At 39.4% G+C, this 26046-nt stretch overlaps 4 protein-coding genes and 2 non-coding genes across 6 annotated transcripts; 3 read left to right on the forward strand and 3 right to left on the reverse strand.

Annotated features, from left to right (window-relative positions):
* Nucleotides 1–1615: 1615 nt before the first annotated feature.
* On the reverse strand, nt 1616–1769 carry LOC137100651 (U12 minor spliceosomal RNA). The gene has a single exon (XR_010910956.1). It is a non-coding gene; the product is annotated as a U12 minor spliceosomal RNA (small nuclear RNA).
* Nucleotides 1770–2789: 1020 nt separating this feature from the next.
* Nucleotides 2790–2943, reverse strand: LOC137100640 (U12 minor spliceosomal RNA). The gene has a single exon (XR_010910945.1). It is a non-coding gene; the product is annotated as a U12 minor spliceosomal RNA (small nuclear RNA).
* A 500-nt stretch (nt 2944–3443) lies between these two features.
* poldip3 (polymerase (DNA-directed), delta interacting protein 3) lies at nt 3444–10019 on the forward strand. Its single transcript, XM_067478195.1, has 10 exons — nt 3444–3534; nt 4434–4543; nt 4693–5120; nt 5266–5310; nt 5419–5496; nt 5601–5810; nt 7340–7417; nt 7517–7646; nt 7764–7830; nt 8923–10019. Exons 1-10 carry the CDS (start codon nt 3467–3469, stop codon nt 9137–9139), a joined length of 1431 nt encoding a protein of 476 aa, XP_067334296.1. The 5' UTR covers nt 3444–3466; the 3' UTR covers nt 9140–10019.
* Nucleotides 10020–10756: 737 nt separating this feature from the next.
* On the forward strand, nt 10757–14456 carry rrp7a (ribosomal RNA processing 7 homolog A). The gene is made up of 7 exons (XM_067478196.1): nt 10757–10861; nt 11047–11189; nt 11319–11444; nt 12655–12778; nt 12951–13048; nt 13123–13330; nt 13912–14456. The coding sequence occupies exons 1-7, from the start codon at nt 10768–10770 to the stop codon at nt 13995–13997; spliced, it is 879 nt and encodes a 292-aa protein (XP_067334297.1). The 5' UTR covers nt 10757–10767; the 3' UTR covers nt 13998–14456.
* Nucleotides 14457–14547: 91 nt separating this feature from the next.
* Nucleotides 14548–18024, reverse strand: LOC137100380 (zona pellucida sperm-binding protein 4-like). Its single transcript, XM_067478194.1, has 12 exons — nt 17536–18024; nt 17038–17162; nt 16802–16922; nt 16492–16626; nt 16231–16403; nt 16027–16085; nt 15793–15926; nt 15500–15683; nt 15154–15298; nt 15006–15075; nt 14751–14882; nt 14548–14682 (listed from the first exon to the last, which is right to left on the reverse strand). Exons 1-12 carry the CDS (start codon nt 17741–17743, stop codon nt 14558–14560), a joined length of 1611 nt encoding a protein of 536 aa, XP_067334295.1. The 5' UTR covers nt 17744–18024; the 3' UTR covers nt 14548–14557.
* A 1112-nt stretch (nt 18025–19136) lies between these two features.
* wbp2nl (WBP2 N-terminal like) lies at nt 19137–24103 on the forward strand. Its single transcript, XM_067478200.1, has 8 exons — nt 19137–19296; nt 20256–20364; nt 20508–20646; nt 20829–20921; nt 21368–21565; nt 22174–22290; nt 22789–22859; nt 22942–24103. Exons 1-8 carry the CDS (start codon nt 19238–19240, stop codon nt 22996–22998), a joined length of 843 nt encoding a protein of 280 aa, XP_067334301.1. The 5' UTR covers nt 19137–19237; the 3' UTR covers nt 22999–24103.
* Nucleotides 24104–26046: the final 1943 nt, after the last annotated feature.

Here is a 26046-nt window from a genome sequence, read left to right on the forward strand (position 1 = left end):
CTTAGAATTTATATCTAGATGTTGTTAGGAACAGGATGTCGATTTCCCCAAACGTAAAGAATTGTTGGCTAAAACAAACCATGATCAGCATTTTGTAGAAGTAAAGGAAGAAGATTGTTCTAACGGGCACGTGGTCATATCATTTGGATGCTCATCCAGATCATTTGTTTCTCGACAAGCAGTTTGAGGACTGATTTGCCTCCAACACTGCTTGATGTTTTCTTGTACTTGTGCTTCAAAAAAAGTTCGAGGCTAAAAAGCTGCTCCTGTGATTTCGTTAAGACCATGGGTGATAATGGTGCATGACGTTTCATCATGGTTTTTAATCATAATTATATCAGCATAATTAAATACTAAATGAAAGAACAACAGCAAAATTAAAACAATTGATAAAAAAATGATATTTTCTACAACAATAATATTTTATATTTTATGAACAAAGCTAGACTACTACCAAACAAACAAAATAACTCAATTATTACTATACAATAATTACTCAAACATTTTGCCGCACCAAAGTTTTCTTTATGGCAAACTGTTTTTTCTGACCATATATTTCTAATACTAACTCATATATATAAAACACACTAGCTGCTAATAATGTTTCCTTTTCCTAATACTGGTATTGAAATATAGTGGGTAGTAAGTAGCTCATAAAACAAACATACGTAAAACAGTGATTACAACCTTTGATTATAATTTCTAAAACACACATTTGATCGTCATAACCATGGCTCATTTAAAAAATGCGTTGAATCAGCGCAAGTCTGCAGCATCGCACCTTCGGCTCTCAGTGTGCAGAAGTACCATCTCCATATAGTGGGAAAAAAGAGGTGGTCTCTCTGCGCATGCCCAAACTGTGTCTGCTCAGCTGCCCCCTGGGACTTGGAGTTGGGATTGTCAGTCGTGAAACTGGGTATTTAGTAGCTCAAATTACATAATTACATGCCTGGCTATTTTGGCACACGTGCAGCTTATAAAGGACGTTGTTGTTTTTATGCAGCGCTTTAATTACTTTGATGTTTTTGCTTTTTGCGTTTGGACTTTTTAAAGAAAACTGGCTCTGCTGTTTGCCTAAATAGTATAAAAGGAAGCAACATTTAATTTCAGCAATGACCTTTGCATAGAAAATCATTTCAGCGCTGAAGCATCCACAGTGTATTTTCTCTTTGGAAATGCTTGTTTTTATTTTTTAAATAATATCTTGTGTGTATATGTGTTCTACAGAGATTAACACGTGATCAACTGTCCACAAACATAGTCATCCTGACAGTGATCTCTCGGTTACGGTGCCAACTATGGCTCACTGTTAGCAAGTTATTTGTCAAAACCAAAGAGTTAGAATAAAAGTACGATTCAGTGATTTTTATCGAAAGGTGTGTGTGTGTGTGTGTGTGTGAGAGAGAGAGAGAGAGAGAGAGAGAGCCTAAACTGCACATAGCTTTAATGATCCATGTGGTCAAAGCTTTAGAGAATCAAAGTCTAACGTTGTTGAAATGCATTGTACGATGTTGTTGACTGACTTTCCTGCCAGGTGTTGATCATCTCCAGTCAAAGATCTGGGGATAATGAGTCCAGTTTTTTTGTTTTATTTTTATTCACATTCGTGGGGTTCGGGGTAGATCCTAGTCCCACGAGGCATCTCGCGAAGTAAGCGAGTCACCTCAGCAGGCAGACCTATGCCCTTTCATAAATTAATCTCGTTAGTTTTACGAGGACACGGGCGTCACCCCGCGTCGTTATTTTCCTTACTCATCAGTTTAAGGCATGACCACTTTCTCTTTGAGGACCGGCTTAGGTACTGTGTCCAGACATTCTCTGTTAGGGTGTTGAACAGGACTCGCTGACAGCAGTTCGATTTAGTTTTGTAGCGGCAGTTGTGAAAAATATGCAAGAATAACACATTGAAATCAAACGTGAACCTGTGGTCTGTTGCTTGTCCTCTGACAAACAGCAAACATCTTTTTATAATAAAAAAAAACTCTTTTCAGTTTTTTATTGTATACAATATAAAATATATTATATTGTCCACAACAATATGCTATTTTATATTTTTATGAACTTAGACCACCACCAAACAAACTAAACAACTCAATTATTATACTGTTAGTACTATACAATAATTACTCAAACATTTTGCTGCACCCAAAGTGTATTTTCTGACCATATATTTCCAATACTAACTCATATATATAAAACACACTAGCTGCTAATAATGTTTCCTTTTCCTAATACTGGTATTGAAATATAGTGGGTAGTAAGTAGCTCATAAAACAAACATACGTAAAACAGTGATTACAACCTTTGATTATAATTTCTAAAACACACATTTGATCGTCATAACCATGGCTCATTTAAAAAATGCGTTGAATCAGCGCAAGTCTGCAGCATCGCACCTTCGGCTCTCAGTGTGCAGAAGTACCATCTCCATATAGTGGGAAAAAAGAGGTGGTCTCTCTGCGCATGCCCAAACTGTGTCTGCTCAGCTGCCCCCTGGGACTTGGAGTTGGGATTGTCAGTCGTGAAACTGGGTATTTAGTAGCTCAAATTACATAAGATGCTGATACGAGATACTGATATTAAGTGTTTCAGATTCCAGATTCTAGAAATTTTAAGGGGGAAAACGGTCTAAGAGAAATTTATTGTTGTCACAGTTGCTCTCAGGTCAAAGCCAATGGAAAATGAAAAGAAATATCATAACTTTGGAATCTGTTGACAAAGTTAAAAAGTCCACTGCTATTAGTGAGTCCAGATTTTTTATTTTGTTTATATTCACATTCGTGGGGTTCGGGGTAGATCCCAGTCCCACGAGGCATCTCGCGAAGTAAGCGAGTCACCTCAGCAGGCAGACCTATGCCCTTTCAAAAATTCATCTCGTTAGTTTTACGAGGACACGGGCGTCACCCCGCGTCGTTATTTTCCTTACTCATCAGTTTAAGGCATGACCACTTTTTCTTCGAGGACCGGCTTAGCTACTGTGTCCAGACATTCTCTGTTAGGGTGTTGAACAGGACTCGCTGACAGCAGTTCGATTTAGTTTTGTAGCGGCAGTTGTGAAAAATATGCAAGAATAACACATTGAAATCAAACGTGAACCTGTGGTTTGTTTATCAAAAATTTAATCTTTGGTTAAAAACCACTAAACATGTACTTACATTCGGTGCAAAGGCTCATGGGTACCAGGAGAGCGCTACCCAGCGTCCCTTAGTTTGTCCAGAGTAATCGATCACAGAACGTAATTTTTAACGGACAATAGTTTCTTTCTTAATTTAATTAACAGTGTGTGGTTGTTAACTATGCATTGGTTATTTCAACGTGAATCACAAATGTAAAAATATCAATTGTGAAAACAATTAACCGTGCTCTACACTGCGGACAGCCAATCTACTTTTGAGCCAGTTCGCCTTCCGTAGTACGACCTTAAAATATTTTCTTGTACGCACGCGCAGTGAGGTAGTGTGAGAAAATGGCAGACGTCTCTTTGGATGAAGTGATTCGACAGCGCGGTATTAACCTGAAGGCACCCGCTAAACGGTAAGAAAACTATAACTATATATATGATATCTTATTGAGGGTGTGGCAACTTATTGTAGTATTTCTAAGAAATATAACTCGAAACCAGAACTGTTGGTAGCTAGTTAGCCCATCAACGCTAGCTGCAAACACACCATAAACGCTCAGCTAATTAGCTGCAGGCCTTTACGGCTGAAACTATTCATTGTTTAATTAGAAAAATGTCTGTTATTGCTTACCCCAACTCACATTTTAACAAAACTATTGTTAAATAGACGCAATCACGCATAAAGACGAAATACTGTGATAAGATGGTTTATATTTGTGAGTTAGTTATCGTCATTCTTGGTTAGCTAGCAAGCTAATATTTATGTTCCCACTGCTCCCACTCCCACGGAACAAATGTGATGGAAAGTAGCTCGGTAGATTTGCTCAGGTTATGTGCTTAAGTACAATTTTATGATACTTGTACGGAGTATTTTCTTTTACATTTACTTAATTTCACCTATATAAATCTTAAAACACATATCTAGTGCTGCAACTTTGGAGTGCAGGCCTTTTCAGCCAAATACGGCTGCAGAAAGCACTGGGTTAAATTAAAATCTTAGGTCGTTATCTGCTTGCAAACACACAAATATTTATTCTTTTCTACGAAGAGGGGAAATATTAGTACACGATACAAGGGAAATTATATTCTCACATTGCCTCTGCAAATACAAGGTATAAAATGCAATTCTCTTGTACAGTGTAGAAAAAATAAAATGATGAAGACTACCACCAAATAAATGTGCTGTTGAGTGCTACCATCAATATATTTTTTGCTTTTCAGAAAACATAATTCTGTGAGATTGATCAGTTTTCATAAGCCTTGTGGGGATCATTTCAACTTAAACTAACTTCTGTTTTTCTCTTTATCTAAGGACCATGTTTGGAAGGGGTGCAGGAGGAATTGGCAAGAGTTTTGATGCCCGACAGAAGATTGGGACAAATGATGTCAGACAGCGGCTTGGAGGAGGAGCAGGAGGAGCTGGTACATGCCACCATCTTTGTCTAAACAAATAAAATGGCTATTATCACCTGGGTCTTTTATTTTCAAAAAACTAACTTATTATTGACTGTTGTGTAATAGGGGTTAAATCTAAATTCTTCATCCTCCATCTTCTGACTGTCTTCTCCCAGGGTTTCAGGTGAAAGATGCAAGAGAAAAGCTGGCTCATAAAGATGCTCGCTTTAAAATTCGTGGCAGGGGAGGAGCAGGAAGTGTGCAGGATGCTCGTCAGATGATCAACTCTCGCAAACAGGGGCAGAATCCGCTCAATGTCTCTGTACAGACCACACAAAAGACAGCAGTAACAAACCAACAACAGAGCCATACACTTGTGCCACAGATACAGATACACACCAGCAACAATCTTGCTGGCGTGAACACAAGGCAGTTTGCCTCTAATGTACAAGGACTAAGTGTGAGGGGCAGCACTACGCCGCAGCTGAGTATTAATAAGAGAATGGTGGATGCTCGTGATCGACTGAGCCTTAAGAGGAGCATTGGAGGGACACAAATGCAGGCAGCAGCTGCACTGCCCCTAAAAATAACCAAGACCATCCAGGTGAGGTTTAAATCAATGGCCTAATGTGTTTAAGCTCTTGGACACGGCCTGCATATACATATACTGCATGTGTGTTAATTTATTTAACTGTATAAGCACAGTGGCATGATTTCTACAGCTTAATGTTTTATTATTCTTTTCACAGCAACGTCCTTTTGGGATGCCAGGTGGCATACGTGCAGCTACACAGGTCGAGCAGTTTTACTTGGCCTGACAGATTGAGAGTAATTATTGTGTGTTATGGAATATTTGATAATGTATAATAATAGCACTAACTAGATCATTTTATCTCTAACAGCCTGCCTCAAATGAGCAAGACAGCACCCCAAGTAAACAAATAAAGATCATTACTGCAAACAGTATGCTACAGTCTCGGGTAAGAACTGCTAACTTGACCTCGTACACAGAAAAACACACACATCCAGTGTCTTTTCCTGCATTCAGATAAAACCTTCCTTTCGGTTCTTCTGTTTCATGTAGTCTGGAACGGTGGGTTCTACATTCTCCATGACAGCCCCAATCACCAAGGTGGTTAAAAACGATGCTTACACTGCCCCACGTCCTCCTGTCCCTGTGGCTCCTACCCGACCTAACCCGGCTCGGTCTTCAGCTGCAGCCTTACAACCCGTTTCTAGGACCCTGCAGCAAAGCACAGCAGAAACCAGCACAACAGCCACTGCTCCACCCCAGGTAAAAATCTGGTACTCAGCATTTAATGCTTCATCGCATCTTGTTTTTTGCATTGGTCAGTGTAATTTGCATTTAAATTGAATACTAGAAGTCTGTAACGTCAGTCAAGTTATGTTTGTTTAATATGTGAACAAACCAGTCAGTTCAAACACATTGTTGAAGTTCTGAGTCACTTCGTTTACCACACCTATTTCCTGCAGTGCAATTTATTCATTTTGACTATAGCAAACATGGTGGCAGATATGCTCTTAGGTAGTATCTAAAACCTCAGTTTTTACTAACAATATTGAATAATAAACATTATTGGGCTCTGACCTACACTTTGTACTGTCCCCAAATGCCCCAAAGGGGATGTTGTGGCCGACTGCTCAACTTACATTTTCTGTTAGCACGTTGTTGCATTCTTAATGTAAAAGCAGTGCACAAAGGCACCTGATAGGTCCTCTTACGTCAAGAATAGTGGCAATATCACATTTCTGCGGTTATTGTGTCAAATATCTAAGTGTCAGGGAGCCTAAACGTGAGACTTCAGGAACTTCCTGAAAAGGTTAAATGTCTGTCAATGGACAACCACTATAACAGGATTATAGATAATAATGCATTTACAAAACAAGCATAACCAAGAGGCACAACCTAAACACAATTTGCACAAGGAGAAACGAGCACACAAACTCAAATAAACAACACTAGATTGGGGAGAGAGTGTGATCCCAAGATGGCCAGTGATCCAGTGCCCAGTTCCTAAGGGATTGAGGGGACAAGGAGGGGGAACGTGAGAGAGGGAATTACAACTTTGATGTTCCTACCTCTACGGTCTTCTTTGAGTCCTCTGCAGTAAAATGCCTTTTCCAAATGCTAGCTTCCTAAATGAGTGTTTGTTTAGCCAGTAATAAAAGTAGGATTTAATGTGAACTGAAATCTGCCTTGGATTTTGCATTTAGGTAACCAGGTTAATCGCAAAATGTATAACTCTTATAATCTCTGTATCCAGAATTTATTAGAAGTGCATTTGATGTGTGCTATGCTATCACACATTTCTTTATGCTTTCTTTAAAGCAATTTTAACAATTTCCTCTGTCTGAACTTGTAAACATCCCTGGAGGAAACTGGGTCACTTAAATTAGTTTCACTCAGACTTAACTTTGAATGTGAAGAGACATTGCACCATGTAATGATGATCTTCTTTGACGTGTGTGTGTGAGAGAAAGAGAAGCTGTAATTCCTGAATAGTTAACAAACCTTTGGAAAACCCGTTTAAATAAATTTTATAATTTTTAAATTTTTAATTAATTAAATTCAGTGTGTTGGAAATTAGCTACTGGGTTACTTAAGTGTATACAAACACACTCCCTCATTGTAGATGTTTTAAATGGTAAATGAACGCACTTAAAGTGCTTTTCTGACCCACCGGGAGCAATTTGGGCTGCCCAAGGACACCTGGTCACGTAGCCATGGCCAGGGATAGAACCTCTTGCCCTGTGATCTGTGGATCTGTTTTATTTATATGGTGTTTATCGTATTTCTTTTAGCCTGCTTTCAGTCCTTTGGAGGGGACCAAAATAACAGTGAATAACCTGCATCCCAGGGTTACAGAGGAAGACATAGTTGTGAGTAAACCTCAGTTTGCCAGCGACCTTTTTTGTAGTTGATATTCCATTATGTGCTGTCGAGCCATAGTAACTCATCCATTCCCCACCTGTTTACAGGAGCTGTTCTGTGTCTGTGGTGCTTTGAAACGAGCACGACTGGTAAAGGTGGGTGTGGCTGAAGTGGTTTTTGTCCGTAAAGAAGATGCTGTGAGCGCCTACAGAAAGTACAACAATCGCTGCCTGGACGGTAAGTGCCAGTAGCAAGGGCCCACAGTTATACACTGTCATTTATTAGAGTGATGGACTTTGTGTTTTTCTATGTATCATTGTTTTCTTCTAATGTTTTTTTCCTTCCCACCCTAAGGCCAACCCATGAAGTGTAACCTTCATATTCAGGGAAATGTCATCACTTCAGATCAGCCCATACTATTGTAAGTGAGCCCACAGGGCTTCATTCCCTCATTTTCAATTAAACTGTAGTTGACAGTTCACATGGACACACTCTATCTTTTTTTCAGTGAGCTGTAATTTGCCTTCACTGATACTTAAGTATATGGGTCAGTGACACTACCTGTTGCCAACTATGACTTCATTGCAATAAGCTCCACTTACTTGAGGTTGGCATGAGGAGAAACAGTGGTGGTTTGTAGATTTTTCAAGATAATGGACAATGACCAAAGGATGTTACTTAGGGGCGACACTGCTTAGAATGTAAAAGATAAAATATGATCACTTTAACACCTGCTTAACAGAACTTGCAGACTTGCAAAAATGTAAGATGTTTATTCTTCCTGTAGTCAACTCATGTGGTCCGCTCTTCAACTGCAAAACACCACGGTGCTTGTAATGCTGGTTTTATTTAATTGTAATTTAATTTATTGATTGGGTTTGAGTTTTTAAAAGATGTTTGAAAGTGAGACTGAACACCGTCATATATACCACCCTTGAAAACTAATTCCAGAGAAAGAGGGGGTCAGTTGTTAAGTCATTTCATTCACAGGTTGTAAACCTTAATTTGGCTGACTCAACCTGAAGATTTTTAACTAATAGTTATTCATATAAATGCATGCAGGTTGTGGTGAATGATATAGTGAAACCTATCTTCCACACAGATTAGATATGGAAGGTATTCAAGAAAAAACCTTTTAATTAAAAGTCTTCAATTTCACTTGTTGAAATCGCTAGAAACTTGCCCTTTCTGGGGGTGTGATCTGCAATTACAGCGTGTCAGTCTGCATTTCACATACACATAAACACACATTAAATTGAATTGTAATAATGGCCGTACCAGATTTAATCTATAATAGTATAGTAGATTTAGAATCAATGTAAAGTACTTGTATCAGTACTCTGTGTTGGCAAATGTTAATACCTGATCTGGCAAAAAGTGGTATCAGTGCATCCTAACAACTACAATTTTCTGATAATAAAACATAGACATTAATTTTGTAAAACACTTTTTTCCTGTGCATTGTTATGTTTTGTACTTTTGATTCTGACAACCTTTCTCTTGGCTCCTACAGGAGGCTCAGTGACACTCCAGGCACAGGCAGCAGTACAAAGAAAGATGGTCTGCCCCCTTCCTTGTCTCGCCCTGCCGGTCAGCGAGCCTCCTCTCAGCCCACGCCTGAGGTGGACCCCCAGACCATCCTCAAAGCTCTGTTCAAGTCCACTGCACAGTCCACTTCCACCACTGAGCCCCCCAGCTCACAGGCCACTGCCTTCCGCATTAAGATATAGCTCATATCTAATGTGAATATGCTGTGTGTTTCTGAACACGTTACTGCATTGTCATTGTTCACACACAAACAGGCAGACACCAACCTGAAACTGATTTTTACACATTTGATATACAGGGCTTCTCTAAAACTCATGGATACACAACAACCTGGTTTTGTGGTGTCCAGATGTTGAGAGATGGACCAGTGAAAAGAAATATTATGGAATTTGTTGTTTTAATCCAATGTGGTGGGGGACATAAGTGGATGTGTAGCGATCTCTTCCCCCTTAAATTCGATATCAACTCAATACCAGCCTGTTGGTATACGCTGAGTTTTTTATGGTTATCTCCACCGTTCCAAAATAAGGGAAGGGGCAACACAAGGCTTAAAAGGCTAATAGACACATACAGAGCAGTATTGTCATAGTCTTTTAAGATAATTAAAGGAAATGTAGACAAACAGAAATACAAGACAGTCTGATTAGACTAAACAATGAAGTTTCCTTCAGTAAATTCTCAGCAGAACCGGGTAGAAGGCTTCCTAAGCAAATAACACAATAACTACACTTGTATGATTAAATTGGTGATGGACAGAAACTATAATACAATAAATTCAGTAAACCAGTTTTCAAACGGTCAATATGTTGATGTTTTCTTTACCATTCTTGTGGCATCCAGATTGTAGTGGGCTCAGTTTGTCACTGGTTTTACTTGGTTGTCTAGTTTTAAACCAGGATACATTTAATTATTTCTAGTATACATTATGCTCCTTTTTTTTTTTTTTTTTTTTTTTTTGTTCAACTGTAAAATAAATTTTGTTGCTTTCTTGGTGTGTCAGTTAAGATACTGGAGAGGTCAGATCTGTCTGTGAAATGTTGCCATTAAATATTTAGCTTTGTAGATGTGTGAGACTCATCTTTCTGTGTTATTTTCTACTGAAACTCTTTAGACTTTTACATTGAACAAAGTTCATTAGACAGTATTGTGCCAATTTTATTACTTTAACAAATGGCTAAAGAGGAAATCCCTTTCTGGGATGGTTGAATGAAAACTTTAATTGACTAAATATTTTGTCTAATTTCACAACAAATATGCCATTTTTTTATTTTTTATTTTTTTTTAAACTATAACTGAATGGGAGAAAAAGTTTTAGACTTTCAAACAAAAATGTCTGGTAGACGAGTGGGAATTAAGGCAGTCTCATCAGTCCAGTTTATGCCACGTTAATCCGCTCTCCTACTTACCAAGCATTTGTAGATTGAATACAAATAATTTTAAAGAGTAAGATCAAATTTAAACTAGATGTCTTAACCCACCCACCCCCCCCAAAAAATGTATTGTGAATATCCTGTAACCTGTAATGGCTAAAGTACCTCAATCTTGTACCTTAGTAGTTTACTTCAGTAGATGCACTACTGCTGCCTTTTTCTTAGCCTTTGTTTACATTTTACCTGCAGTTAGTGAATGAGATTTGATTCCATCCATTATAATTTATTGAAAACATCTGACAACACAAATACAAAACACTAGTCAAAAATGAATTAAAAACCTAAATGATACATTTATCTTTGTGACAATTTGGTGTCGCGTTTCAGTTTTATGTTTTGTAAACATGCTAATAAAAAAATAAAAGCGTAACGCGTTTGCAATGACTTCCGGTGTGAAGGTTCATACCAAAATGGCGCCGTGCAAGAAGAAACACGCTAGTAGCCAGTCTTGTGTCCTTCCTGGAGGCTTTACAGGTATTTGTCAACAGTATAGTAAGAATATTAATTTTAAGCTGTTCGCTAACGCACTGATTAATTGTCGGACAGAACTCGTATTTGGTTTTTTCCCACAGTTTCACAGCTGTAGCCGGTTTTTCGTTTGTTGATTACAGACACCGACTGTGTTGGCTTAAGGTTGGATTTTGTGTCTCTCTTCCCAGTGTTGTCCTTACAGTTTAGTTCCGACAGTGTTTCACAACACAAACTGTATGTAAAAGAGCACAGAGTTCGGGCAGAGAAGAGCTCACGCCGACCGTTGGACCGGACTTTATTTGTCCTCAACATCCCCCCGTACTGCTCCCAGGTCAGTTTATGTGGCTGGAAACCAGACAGTGGGTAACTGCCACAATATTTAGACACATTATTCCTCTACTTGATTTGAACTTGATAGAACTGTAGATTAACCGTTCCCGTCCTGCTGTTTGTGTTTCAGGATGTTGTCAGAGAGTTATTCTCGCAGTTTGGCACTGTTCAGTCTGTGGAGCTGGGTGACCACCCAGGATCCTTAATGGAGTCTGGACCCAAACTGTCCAGGTTCTTCAGACCTGCTGAGAAACAGGTTTGTGGTTGTTCCTCAGTAATTAAGTAGTTAGTAATTTATGGAGTACTCAGACCTCAGTAGGGCCCCTTCCTGACACATCCTCTCCACTTTCATCGATGGGATGGGAAGTATCTATGACCTCTTATCTAAGGGGATGTTAGGTCTGGATTTTAGTTGGGCACATCGAGCAGCCTTCTGCATCCCAACCCAATGCTCTACCGCTGATCCACCAGGCCCCCACACTTTTAATGGGAGAACTATTCTAATATTATATTTAATATTACTTTATAATACTGCTCACTGCTTAAGGAGCCTTCTCTTGACCCTTCCCTTGTGGGGAATTACAGACCCGTCTCTCTTCTTCCATTTCTGGCCAAGACCATGGAATGAGCGCTCAATCAACTCTCAGATCACCGCAGACCCTGCCTCACGAAATATAACAGCGAACTTAGGGAAAGTAATTGAGTATAATTTTAATAAACATTATATAAGGACACAATAACAATTAATTAATTTACTCACAATTTAGATTCTTCGACCAATTTCATTATTATTATTTAACCATCTTCTCTTTAAACAAACAAATATGACAAAGTGCTCTGTAGGGAATTATTTAAACCTTCTGATTGACATAATGTGAAGGAAATTTATTGTATATAGAATACAGTAAATTGTTTAGTTTGCTTTAGGTTAAATACTATAACAGCTAAAATACTAGTTTCAAAATTCATATTATCAGCAGATTTCTAGATCACGTCGTAGTTACAATTATGTCTTAAGTAATAACTCACTTCTGCTCCATCTCTGCTGCAGACAGGCAAACTTTGCTGAGCTCTGTCAGAGAGAAGAAGCTGCTCCACAAGTTAATTTTCCAATTTGCTAATCTCTGTAGTGTCTTGAAGAATTCATATACAATGATGTCAGAAGCCAAAGATTGAATTTTTGTGTTCTAGTTAACCTTTAACAACTAAATGCTCGTATTGTAAGCTCATTTTCTTTATTGTCTCAAAATTGTCCGAGATCCTTAATCTTTTTAATCTCGTTATTAGTAAGTCTAAAAAAAAAAGACATTTTTTTTCTCTGTTGATGTAGGTTATTTAGTGTAGAAGTGTCATGTTTGATCCATTTCAAATTCAGTTTACAACATAAGGCTTGCAGACAGTGAAGGGTTGTGGACACTTTCGGAAGAAACTGTATTTCACCTTGTGCATGTTTTCTTCTCTTACAGGGTTTTAAAGTTGGCTACATTGTCTTTCAAAACTCGACCAGTATAGCAGCAGCTAAATCACACCCACACGACATTCCTCTGGTGGTCTGCACAGACCAGCGTCCAGTGCTGACAGGAGTACAGAGTGAGTGATTCTCTCAGTTGTTTAACTTTCACATTATGGCTTGACAACCTGTAACGCTTTGCATTTACCTGTAATATAAGCCAAATCAGAGAATTTAACATCCTTGTCTATGTGCATTCAAACTAAAACCAAATCAGTCTAATGCAATGTTTTTCTTTTCTTTTAAAACCAGAATGGATTAAGCAGTACACAGAATCTTTGATTCAAGTGGACAAGCTGCAAAAAATTGTCGACTCATTTATGGAAGAGTATGACAAGAAAAAAGAAGAGGTGAGAAATTGTTTTCCTCCAGAATATCCCACCCATCAAGTCCTTCTGACTTCAACCTGGTTTCTTTCTCACAGGAAGCTGAGCAGCAGAGGAAGGAGGCTGAGCAGCAACAAGAGGATGAAGAGGGCTGGGTGAAAGTCACTAGAGGACACAAGGGCACTAAGGCCCGTCCCCACAGTGAGGCAGCCAACCAGAGGACTCTGCAAAAGGAGATGAGGAAGAAGAAGAGGAAAGAGTTAATGAACTTCTACACCTGGCAGCACAGAAACACCCAGAAAGAGCGTAAGTTGACAATAGTGAATTCCAGAAAGTGGATTTCCATTTACTCATCGGGGCATTTCTTATGCTGCCATTGTATGTGTCGATGCAACATTCTTATAGTTATAGATCACATTGAAGATATGAATAATTTTGAGGGAGGGTTAATTTAGTGCAGCTTTAAAGACGAAGACTTACAAACACCATTTCGGAAAAAAAACTATAGAAACTATATGTTATGCCTTCATAATAATGCTTCTCAATGTAAAAAAGAACTTAAGGATATCTATGGCTCATAATGACAGTTTTTAGAGAATCCAGAACAATCTATACACACACAAGTCAGAGGGCAACAAACCAATACTGATTGAGGGCCTGAAGCTCACAAACTAAGGCCACTGACTTAAAAAAAAAAAAGACGATTCTGTATTGAAAATTTTATTCACATCACCCTAACTTCTCTGGAATTGGGGTTGTTGAACCCCAAACAAAATTCCCATATTAAAGTCTTTTAGGGAAGCTTTTACTTTTCTCTGCAGCTTAGTTTTACTGAAAGAAATTGAAAAGACTTTTAAGGTTAACTGTGTTCTGGTTTTATTTTTCAGATATTGCTGAACTGAGGAAGAAGTTTGAGGAGGATAAACAGAGAATAGCTCTGCTGAGGGGGCAGAGAAAGTTCAGACCTTACTGAGCCAACTCCCATTTTCAGCTTCTCATTTCACCATTTGTATTGTGATGTTATAAACCTGAACTTTGTATTAAACTGACCAGATGCAGCAAGTAAAGTATTGATTTAATGAGGTTCCCATTTTCATACCTCTGAAAATGGTTAGCTGCAGGCAGAGACAGGCTTTAATCTTCCCTCTTGTTCATATTGCCCACCTTTTAAAGGCTTCAAGAAAGGATGAGTTGGTTCTGTGCAGAATGTGCATCTAAAGCCAGCACACAGCTCCTGCAGTTTTAATGTCTAGTCAAGTGTTTTTCTAAAATTTGTCTCCTGCATAGATTCAATAGTAAGATTGTGTGCAACTTTGCAGCATGTCCACATAAGGAGACTAATTTAGATGGTTGGTGCTTTAAACTGTCTCCAAACAGTTTTGGAACAAAGGGTTAGTGGTTCAATTTCACAAATAAAAGCATAATGAACGACTTCAGTTTTCCTCAAATGATAATGCCCAGTCCTGAATTAAAGTAACAGTACAAAAGTGATTTTTTAATGCACATTATAAAACATGAGGTCATTTATTCTCATCAAGCCTCAACGTGCTGCACTCCTGGTTTCTGACACTTCTTAACGCACGGCCACACCGTAAACAGCACGACCAGCAGCAGGGCGACGCCAACAGCAGAGAAGAGGTACACGGCCAACTGAAGCTCTGAGGAAGAGAACAGACCTTTGCATCAGCCAGTTATTGCAGCGGTTTTGTGCTAATCTGACACTCACTGTTATGAGTCACACATGATTCCTCCTCTGGTTTCGTGCCGTTTTGTCCCAGCAGCAGAGGCCCTATGGACACCAACTGGGCCTGGTCGTACTTGGACGTGGCCTCTCTTCTCTGTCTCTCGCTCTCAGATGCTGTGGGTGGGAAAACAGTACTTGGACAGATCAGATTCATCATTTTGGCTCTGTACCCAGCACAAATTATCAGCCAAAACCACAAAAAAATATAAATAAATCAGGGTAAAACATTCTTCTCACAAATGATTGAGCAGCTTTGTGCACAGTCAGCATCATCAGTGCAGATTTCCACCCAGCAGTAAAAATAGATCTGAGAGAGAGAGATTACAGTTAACGAGCTGCTGTGCTGCTTTAGTAAAATAGGTTGCAAACAGCAGCTGGGTCTTACTTCCTCCACACTTGGATGGCCTGTATTAGGGTCCAAGAAGGCAAAGGTCTTGACATCAAACCTCCTGATTTGAGAGTGGGAGGTGGTCTTTCCTTGGTTGTCCACAGGAACAGAGCTTCTCATGTTGTCCAGAGGATTGGGGCATCTGTTCCAGAGAATTTAAAAAAACCAAACTGCTCGGTAGAACTTTCCTCTGTACTTTAAAATTTGAGACTCATAAATTTGCCCAACACCTATTCCATGTAATTTTTAACTTTCTATTGAATTCATTAACATTATCAGCTGATTTTGGTCCTAGACATCGAGGAGCAGACAGTACTTGTTGGCATAACTGACTCCATCTTACCCATCGTAGAGAAGCGTCCACACCGAGTGCCTAGATGCTGGGTAGGCAAAGCAGTCCCGAATGCGCAGAGACAGCGAAGGGTCTGGGGATGGCTGCGCGAGGGAAACCTCCACATATGCAGCTTTACGCAGGGGCAAGGTCAGTGGAAGCTGTTCCGCTGAAAAAAACGACGTGAAGTTTGCATCTAGAAGAAGAACAAATAAATGGTCGTTATGGTTTTGTTGGAAGGTCTTAACAGCACACTAGTGTCTAAATACAGTAAAACAAAGCCACAGTGCTAAGCAACGCATCACCTCTGGCTATTCTCATCTGCACTTGGGCAGTTCCCAGGGCAGCCACAGGGGGTGGGTTGGTGACTGTGTACGAAGACTGCAAGTCTGCTGCACGCTTTAGGTCTTCTGCCTCATATTCGCACTGGACCTGGAGACTGAGGGGGAAAAAATAAGGAGTAAATTCCCAGATTTTTAGAAGTTAATTAGCAGCCTTATAATAGACTTGCAATGTTCAGAAGAAAAGTAAAAGCCAACCTAAATTGAGAATGCAGCTCCTCTACTTCCACCTCATACATCACCACATCTCCATCAACCTGGAAAGCAGGGAGAGGAAAGGATTTTAAAACCTTTAGTTCTTTATACTTGCAGTAACTCCCAGGTGACTGCAATTCATCCCAAATTACACAGATTGTAGAAGGTGTCAACAGGACGGGGATACGCCGTTCGAATTTGCAGCACCTTCATCTTTGCGCCACAGTCCGTCACTCCGATCTTGAAGACTGCCACATCTGGGGTGGTGACCACAGGGAAACACTGTGGCTGATCTTTGATTATGAGGCTGCTGGGATCGATCGGCGCGTCTGTGTCTGCGGTTGCAACGGAGAACACAAAGTGTCCATCCAGGGAGCAGTCTGAAGAGTCAAGAGACAGGAAAATGTTTGTTTGCCACATGTTCCTCTTTACAGGACACCTGGAGACACTGGGGATTAGGGTTATTACCGTTGAGCCTGTAGAAGCAGGTTAAATCATAAGCATCATAGCAGCACCCGAGTTTGTAGCAGGCCTCACTAGAAATGCTCTGGTGGCCACAATCCACACGTAGTCGTTTTTCTGTGTCACAATTTTCAGGTAACGCTGGAAAAGAGTTGGGTTTTAGTCTTAGTGCTGCTTCCATTTCCTAAATGACCAGCAATAAAGTTACTCTTAACTTTAAACCAGTGTGGAAAGGAAAACATGGCAGTTTGAGCTTTGATGATAAAGAAGCGCCGACTTCAGATATGGAAGACACAGTACATTTGTTTCCACTCACGTGTTGGAGTGAGACGAGTCCTCTCAATGTATCTCTTTATCAGAGGACAGCTGATGTTCACCCTGAACCATTTATCCTCTCCCATCAGCTGCACCTGCAGAGGAACGACCACTTTGCTGCCCTGAGGGTCAAAGGTCATCACAGTATGAACGTTAGTTATGGATACCTTCAGACTTGCCTTTACAAACACACAGCACAGGCCTGAGGATCCTGCCAGTGATTATTAATTCTTTTACCTCCATCTGAACATAGCAGCCGTCGTATCTGCTGATGAACGAGAGGGTCTGGTCTTTCTCTATGCTCATCCTCACGCCACAGGAATCCTCAGACTCAGGTACTGGGACTGGAACACCTGACATATCTGAGAAAACAAAGCACATACAGTCAACATGTGAGCAAAGTTAAGACGTTCAGCTTTAGTTCAAGGGGTTTGACAAACGTGTGGCATTAACGATTCAGGACCTACAGCCATATTCATGCACTGTCAGGACTCTCCTGAATATTTTAGATTTCTGCACAAACATTTATGAAGCACAAATCTGAATGGGACACATTTAAAGCCACATTATCAACAGCATCAAAAGTGATTAAATTCGTTTATCAGTAACTTGATGCGCAATAAAATCCATTTCTTTGTGTTATACTTCTGTAGCATTTGGGGCACGTGTTTGCTGCATGTGGTTGCCATCATTCTCAGGGGTTGGAATTGTAATACTGCAACACCATGAGCTTACCTCTAACATGCAAGTTGCTTTTGACCAGCGGCCCAAACACAGCTTTTATTCTCCGTGCAGAGCAGGCGACCCTCGGCAGGACGAGCTCCGGCTGCTGCTGCTCCTCGGGTATTTTCTTCATCTGCGTGTTTGAGAAACACCAACAGTTCTGAGCCATGACGGTAAGAATCCAAAAAATCAAACATACTTTTGCAGAACAGTAGTTCATCTTTTTTTTTTTGCTGGTTCGCTTGAGAGGAGTTGCGCTGCATAAATATGGGATCCTTTGTTTTACGCAGGTAGAGCAGACACGTGACACCTGGATAACTAATTAGCGTTAATTGGTTGGAAGCTTGCTGCGTTCTCACCCAGCGCACTGCAGTTCTTATGAAGTGATGGATGAGCCAACGCGTGTCACGTGACTTTCTGGTTGGAAAGTTGAGAAAAGCTGCAATAAATAACCACTAACAGATGAGGCAACAACTTACAAGAGATGCAAAAAAAACGCTAATAATCTACTGATGGAATACCTTAGGTAATATAAAGTAATTCTGAGCCATTCACTTTGGTATTTCAGGTTTATGCTTTTTATTCCTCCACATTTGAATAATATACTTTTTTACAACACTACGTTTGTTTAATAAGTGTGATACATTTGCAGCTTCATATTACTAATATAAAATACAATCTGCCAATAAATTATGAGGTTTTATTTTCTGGTAAGATAACCTGAAGACGTTGTTGAAGAAAGTGATGAGCATATTAATGCATCACTAATATACTTGATTTATTTAGATTAACTGTTAGTAACTGCGTTATGTGCACTTTTAGTACTTGTGCATGTTTTGCATGTATTTGTGTAGTTTTCTAGTAGAATTTGGAATATAGCAATTCTAATTGCATTGTATTACTGCATTGTTGTATTGCTACCTTTAAAACATGAGTACTTCCACTGTAACCATGAAAGAGACACAGGTGTTCCTAATATAAAGGAGCATGAGTAATATTCACCTCTGTACCCTGAGAGATGTCCAGTTACAGCTGATGTGAAAAGTAGAACAAGCTGGTAATTAATAAAAAAAAAAAAAGGTCACTGTTTAAATAATAGATATCATGCAAGGCTCAGTGCCTCCTCAGGGTGCCATCAAATGAAGCTGTTGCATAACTCACAGGCCTTGGCAACCTCACCCCTTCTCCTTTCCCCTATGGCAATGTGTGTACCCATCCAGTGGTTACATAAGCAGTCTTAAACCTGTGTACTGTTCTGTTCTGTTTTTAAATTAGCGTCCATCCAGGTCTGCATCTTTGATTGCCATTTAAACCTTAAAGCAACTGAACCAGTGCTGCGGGTACATGGGCAGGTCACGTTCCACAGGAGGCTTTCACCAGTTTGGAATTCATGCCATTTCATTGGAACTGAGGTCATTTCCGTGAACATAGATTGAGTTGCCTTTACCTGCACTTTTATTCTGTCGGGACATAATGATTTTCTGTGAAACTGTGCCGCCACAGCACACAGATGGAGCGGGAGCTCATTTCTAAGGATTTTTGTTTATTGTATACAGCCCCGGTTGTTTTGATCCCACCAACAGTCACGTCACACGGCGAGTCACGAGTTGTCACCCGGCGCGGTGACGTAACGTGCGTGACGTTTCTAGGGCATTCCTGTTGGGCTCTCGAGTTTTAGCACGGACAGCGAGAGAGCAGAAGACGCCAACCAAACATGGCTTTGAATCGGAACCATTCACAAAACGGCGGCGTTCTGATAAATAATGGAGAAACGTATGTATTTCATGTTGAGTCCGCGTGGTTAATTTTATGAAGCAGCAAGTTCTCGCCGCGATTTTCGGTTTGTTTACCTTTAACTTGCCTTCGCGTAGCCTCCCGTTAGCTGGGCTGGCTAACATTAGCATAGTTAGCGGATCTGTTGACATTTGTGTTAGCAGTCTACGCCATTTCAGGGCAAGTAAAATGTTGTTTTATTCGGGGAAAAATAATATTACTAACGGCAAACTATATAACCGCTTCATACCTTGATAGGTGGTGTAGCCAGAATGGCTTAGCTAAACAGGAAGTAGCGGTAGCAGTCGAGTGTTGACATCTTGTTAACGCAGAAATGTTATTACATCACATTTAAACCTTTGTAACAGCAGTTTTTAGGCATTTCAGAAAGTACAGAAAGTCCACTTACTCTTGTTTTGTGCAATTATAAGACACTAGAGTGTTTGCATTGTATAATAAAACTACTTCACTACATTAAGCCATCACAATAATGTGAAGTATGTATTTACTTTGTACATGTAAATTCTTAGTATAAAATATAGCAAGTTAATAATTGATGTCGCATTTATATGGAAGAACGAGCTGTCATTGTATGCAGTTTTCTGAAGTCTGGAACATTTTTACATTTTGCATAAAGTTTATTCATGATTCAGATGTGGAACAAATGTTATCATCAAATTCTATAGTGTTTTGCTTATTTATCACACAATTTCCCTATGGGATCAATAAAGTTTTTTGAATCTGGAATTGAATTAAATCTTTATCTGTAGCTTATAGTCAGATTGATCCCCAGGGAGAGATTTGTCTTACTGGAGTACTTTGTCATTAAAGTGAAGTTTGAACTTCAACCTTGAGGAAATAATTTGAAGTGGTATTGCAAAATGTAATGGGGTAGGTTTTGTGGAGTTTGTGTTCTTCTGCCACTGTAACCTGTTACATTATGTGTATTTCTTTCCCAGTGTTGTAAGACAATGTAAGAATGTAGAACTGTCATTCAGTGATGCCACTTGCAAGTCAGACCTGCTCAAGGGGACCAAGAAGGGCACTGTTTACCTTACTCCATACAGTGTAAGGCCAAAACTACACGAAATATGCATTTAACATTCCATTACTGCTGCTGTCGTATTGCTGGGGAAGTTTGCAGTATTCATTTCTGATACATCCTGTTTGAACTCATCACAAACACTCTGTCTTTCCTCATTCTGGTGTAGTTGGTGTTTGTGTCCAGTAATACCAAAGACTGCCTTGGCTCAGCCATGTTCCCCTATTATCTGATGAAGGGCTGCAGCATTGAGCAGCCAGTGTTTGCAGCTAACTACATTAAAGGAACAGTTTCAGCTGAGCCTGGTGGTAGGTGGCTCTTTGTTTTTTACTCTTGCACTGTAAATTATGGTATGATGTAGTTACACTCATGTACATAAATTCAATAAAATCTAAATACAACAACCACATTTATGGCATTGCCAATGTTTATATCCCAATAAAGAGCACAGTTATCATTTTTGTGTAAGTGTATTAACATTTCTCTTCAGGTGGCTGGGAGGGCCAGGCCCAATTTAAGATGTCGTTCCCCAGTGGGGGAGCCATAGAACTTGGACAGCATCTCTTCAAACTTGCCACAAATGGTTTGTATGCCGGTTCACATTATCAGTGTTTCCCACATGTTATGATTGAAAATGGATTTAAATCCTTTACCAACAACAAATTGTAAATACTTAAAGAGTATTTCAAGGTTGAAAGCTACACGCAGTTGTTAAAAGTTGTTGAATCATGACACAGGTTGAACAAATAATATGCCGTTAATGGGGGAAGAGTAAGGGCAGGTGCCATCTGACTATACTGTGCATCCAGAAAATATTCCCAGCACTAAAGTTTTTCCACATTTTGTTATGTTACAGCCTTATTCCAAAATAGATGAATTTCATTTTTTTTCCTCAAAATTCTACAAACAATACCCCATAATGACGAAGAGCTGGGAATACTTTCTCGATGGACTGTACAACACGTGATATGAAAAATGATGAGTGAGTTAAAACACAAGTTCGTTTTAATTTCTCCTGCCGTGATTTAGCGCCTCGTGCGGCTCCTGTCCAGAATGGTGCCTCCTCCTTTGGGTATCCATCACCTGGAATGACCAATGGCTTTGGCCCACCTCCAGCCGCTCCTCCTGCCTACCCTTACCCACCACCACCCCAGCAGAATGGTTTCTACCAAGGGCCTCCCCCTGCACCTGGAAATATGGGTTATCCGTATCCAACAGCTGCTGCAGGTAGAGAATTAAGTCCTTTTTGCTTTGACTTTCATATGTGAGACTCCATTGAAGTTGACAAATGAAATGTGTTTTTTTTTTTTAAGTTGATCAAACAGTGTCATTTGCTCAAATGATCAGAAAGTCCAGTTCTTCTCTCTCATCTTTTCTGTAGATGACTTTTACTTTCCGTTTTGTTTTTTCTTTCTTTCACTTTCATGTTCAATAAATGTAAGTTAAAAGCTCAGTATAGTATAGTATAGTATACTCTTATGTTCTAATCATGTTTATTGGCCCAGATACTATTTAAAATACAAGCTGATACTTACTTGCCTGATGTTTAAGCAAAGTAAACATGGGGGAGAACATTACATTTAATTTTGTACTCACATTAATAGTAGTCTGTGTATTAAATTCTATAGCTAGTTTTTATCCTTGGTGTTTTCCTGGATTTGCACGTTTTTGTTTTGTATGTGTGTTTTTATGCTAGATCTTAAAAATAAGTAAAATTCCTCGAGGCACAATTGTTGCTGTACTTTCTCTCCCTTCCTGCCAGGTCTGTAACAGCTGATTAATTGTAACCGCTTTAAATCTTGAAAGCCTGTATTTTACTGCTTTCTCTGTTCCAGGAATGTACCCATCTGGATTTGACTACATGGCGCCACCTCCACCATACCCTGGGCCACCCCAAAATTGGACTCCAGCCCCTCAGAACTGGACAGCAGCAGCAGCCCCACCACCTCCAGGTCTTTTTATATTTCCTCTTTGTATGTCTGTGTCACTGCACCCGTCAGATCTGATCTGTCTGCCTCAAAGTGACTCACTTTGAGGCACGTCACCAAAAACAGGGGATGCTGATGTCTCATCTGCTACACATCAACATTACTAAGGCTAAACAATCTCCCTTCACCCTCTCCCTCCTTTTACTTCTTTTCTAGCACCTTGTGGTTTTCGGTAAAAACCGTATCCCCCTGCACACGGGGCAAGCTAAGCACCCTCTGCTGAAATGTTAATTTGCCGTATCTCTATTTTGAGTTTGACATCTGCCTCTGTGAACCCTGAGGATGTGCTACTAGATTTTTTTTTTTTTTCTTGAGGATTCCTGGAGCTGTCAGTTGTTGTGCTTCACATGACTAATGCTGCCTCACATCAGTTGTTAGGAACTGTAGCATCTGTTCCTAAATATGCTCATCAGCAATCACTGTCTGTCTCCTTGACTTTGTTGCGTCTGGTTTTATGCACAGGTAACTCCAAGGCAGCGGAAGCAGCAGGAAGTGCGTATTACAATCCCAACAATCCGCACAATGTCTACATGGTAAGCTGCTGCTTTTCTCCCCAGCTAAACTTTTATGCAAGGGACATGTAACTCAGGTTCTAATTCTTTATTTCCCGCACAGGAGCGGCCTCCACCATATGCACCATTTCCTGACTCTCCTGAAAAGAAGGACAACTGAGGCTCAGGCAGCATCACTGTAATGACACTGCTCCGTTCTTCTGTATCTTAAATATATTCTAAAACAAGGAGAGATGTTGGTGTGGTGACCCACTCGATTATAGAACACAGAAAAGATGAGAGTAATAGAGAGCTCAGAGATGAATTAACAATGTTTTGGGTACTGGAATAGGTTATAAAGCCACCACAACCCCTTTTACTAAAGTTCATTTAAAGTGATTGATATCTTGTAACTCTGGCTTTTCTGACTCTGGTCATAATTGTTCTTAGTGATGGGACTCATTTTCCGTAGGTAGGTAGGGGCAGCAGAACTGTCCTTGATCAGAGAGGAAAGGAGGAGGAAGTGTGGGCAATGTATTTTTGTAAAGGTGGAAATTTATTACCAAAACCTTTTTTGTAGTGACTTTCTGAGTTTGATTCCTGTAGTAATTAACAATAACAGCTCCACAGGTAAAGGATTTTTACATCAGCGTGTGTATTCTTTTCTACAGCTTTATACATAGATAACGTCAGAACTGGGCTGAGTAGTGCTGAGTGATCTGATTGCTTCTAATCAAGTTTCCTTTGTGTATGACGAGCATGATCCTGTACGGCATCACCTACATTACAGCCTCAAGTAATCCTCCATCATAATTTAGAGCCTTTGGTTTTAAAAAGAGCAGCATATAGGTTGAAAAGGGGGATCAGAAAGATGTATGTGCAATATTTCACAGTTGGGGGTCACATGAATGACCCCATGTTATACTCCGGCAGTAGCTTCTCATGTATTCACGTATGCAAAGCAGAGTATTCTTTGAGTACTTACACTAATGTGGGTTACAGGGCCACATCAAGATATTATTTTTTTTGCCTGCTCTTTAAATTTCTGAATGCAAACCATTTATTTCTAAATAAATTGGGATGAGGCCCTTTCTGGCCATGTCAGAGATCATAAGTTAACATCCGCATGAAGGACTATTTGCACATGGTTGTAGTGGAGAGAGGATATTTGGTGTGTGGGTTTGGTTTTCTTGGATTATTCAAATGTCCGTATTAATGTCCCTTTTGCAGTTCTTATTCCTGTCGCTGAATTTTGTTTGTCAATTAAAATCTAACAATGTCATTTATTAAGTTTCATATGTTAATACTTTTTTAATTTTTCTAAACTTTTAAACACTTTGTTTAGTGTCTAACTAATCCTTAATTGGCATTTACAGGATTATTGCTACATTCTCTGATTAGCATTTATTCAATTATGTGTGTTAATATTTCATCATGTAATTACACATTTTTTTTGCACACCACCGGCTTTTTTGGTGCGTTAGTGTATTGCTAATAATTTTGCAAGTTAAAAGCAAACTAAGAGGTTTTTCTTTTTACTTAAGTGAAACTGCCACCGGTGGTTTAATATTAAAAAATGCAAACATTTTACTCAAAATACTCACAAGTTGAAATACGGCTTCAACATTTTTTACATTTTAAGTTGAAGTAATGACGTGCTCTAAAATAAAAAGTACAGTACAGGTACCACAGAGAAAACCTGTTGCTAACTTGCTGTTAATAAATGTAAATGTGCAAGTCTAGTCCAGATTTTTGAAGCCCAGAAAATATTCTACTTATTAATAACATATAAAGATGCTTATTACTACTTATTATTACTTGTTACTGCATACTTTTGCTTTACTACAGCCTACAGACTATAGGAATATACATATATTAATTTTGTAAAATTAAATGCACTGGTTCCCAACTATTTTGAGTTATAGTACTTTCTCTTTTAAATTATTCAGTTGGTTACTTTTAATTAATTGTTCGAGGCACAAAAATATTTATTGTGTACTTAACGCACAACCCCAATTCAAAAAAAGTTGGGACGGTGTGTAATTCATAATTAACAGAATGCAATGATTTGCAAATCTCATCAACCCATATTTTATTCACAATAGAACATGAACAACATGTCAAATGTTGAAACTGAGACATTTTATCATTTCATGGAAAATATCAGCTCATTTTGAATTTGATAACCGCAACACATGCTGATGTTTAACTGTCTGTAAACATCTGGGAAGTGAGGAGACCAGCTGCTGGAGTTTAGCAGAGGAATGTTGTCCCATTCTCTTTCTATGCAGGATTCTAGCTGCTCGACAGTTCTGGGCTTTTGTTGCCAGTTTTTTTATTTGATGATGCACCAAATGTTTTCTGTTGGTGAAAGGTCTTGACTGCAGGCAGAGCAGTTCAGCACCCGGACGTTTCTCATTTAAAAATGTGTCCACAGAACAGTTTTCCATTTTGGCTCTGACCATTTAAAATGAGCTTTGGCTCAGAGAACACAACAGCATTTGTGCATCGTGTTCACATGTGGCTTCTTCTTTGCGTGATACAGCTTTAACTTACATTTGTGGATTGCACAGTGAACTGTTTTCATGGACAGTTATTTCTGGAATGTTCCTGAGCCCATGCGGTGATGTCCAGTAGAGAATCGGGCCTGTTTTTTTTTGCAGTGTTGACTAAGGGCCCAAAGGTCACGTGCATCCAGTTTTGACCTTTGGCCTTTTGTACACAGATTCCTCCCAATTCTTTGAATCTTTTGATGATATTATAGATTGTGGATGGTGGGATCCTTAAAGTCTTCACAGATTGGTGAACTTCTGCCCATCTTTACATTTAATAGGCTCTTCCTGTTATCTCATGTCATGTTACTGACCTGTTGCCAATTAATTTGCAGCAATGACTTTTCCAGCCTTTTGTTGCCCGTTTTAACTTTTTTGAGATGTGTTGCTGCCATCAAACTCAAAATAGGCTAATATTTTCCATGAAATGGTAAAATGTCTCAGTTTCAACATCCGATATGTTGTTTATGTTCTATTGTGAAAAAATATGGGTTAATGAGATTTGCAACTCATTGCTTTCTGGTTTAGTTTTTCAATTTGTTTTATACATTGTCCCAACTTTTTTGGCATTGGGGTTTTATTTGTATATCATGACTGTTTTTTTTCATCTTTTCAACCTTCATTTATCTCAGAACTCTTCAGATTAACTGTGGCCCTGCGGGTTCAGGCCCCTTAAT

Source organism: Channa argus, chromosome 15 (assembly GCF_033026475.1).
Source record: "Channa argus isolate prfri chromosome 15, Channa argus male v1.0, whole genome shotgun sequence".
Classification (NCBI taxonomy): domain Eukaryota; kingdom Metazoa; phylum Chordata; class Actinopteri; order Anabantiformes; family Channidae; genus Channa; species Channa argus.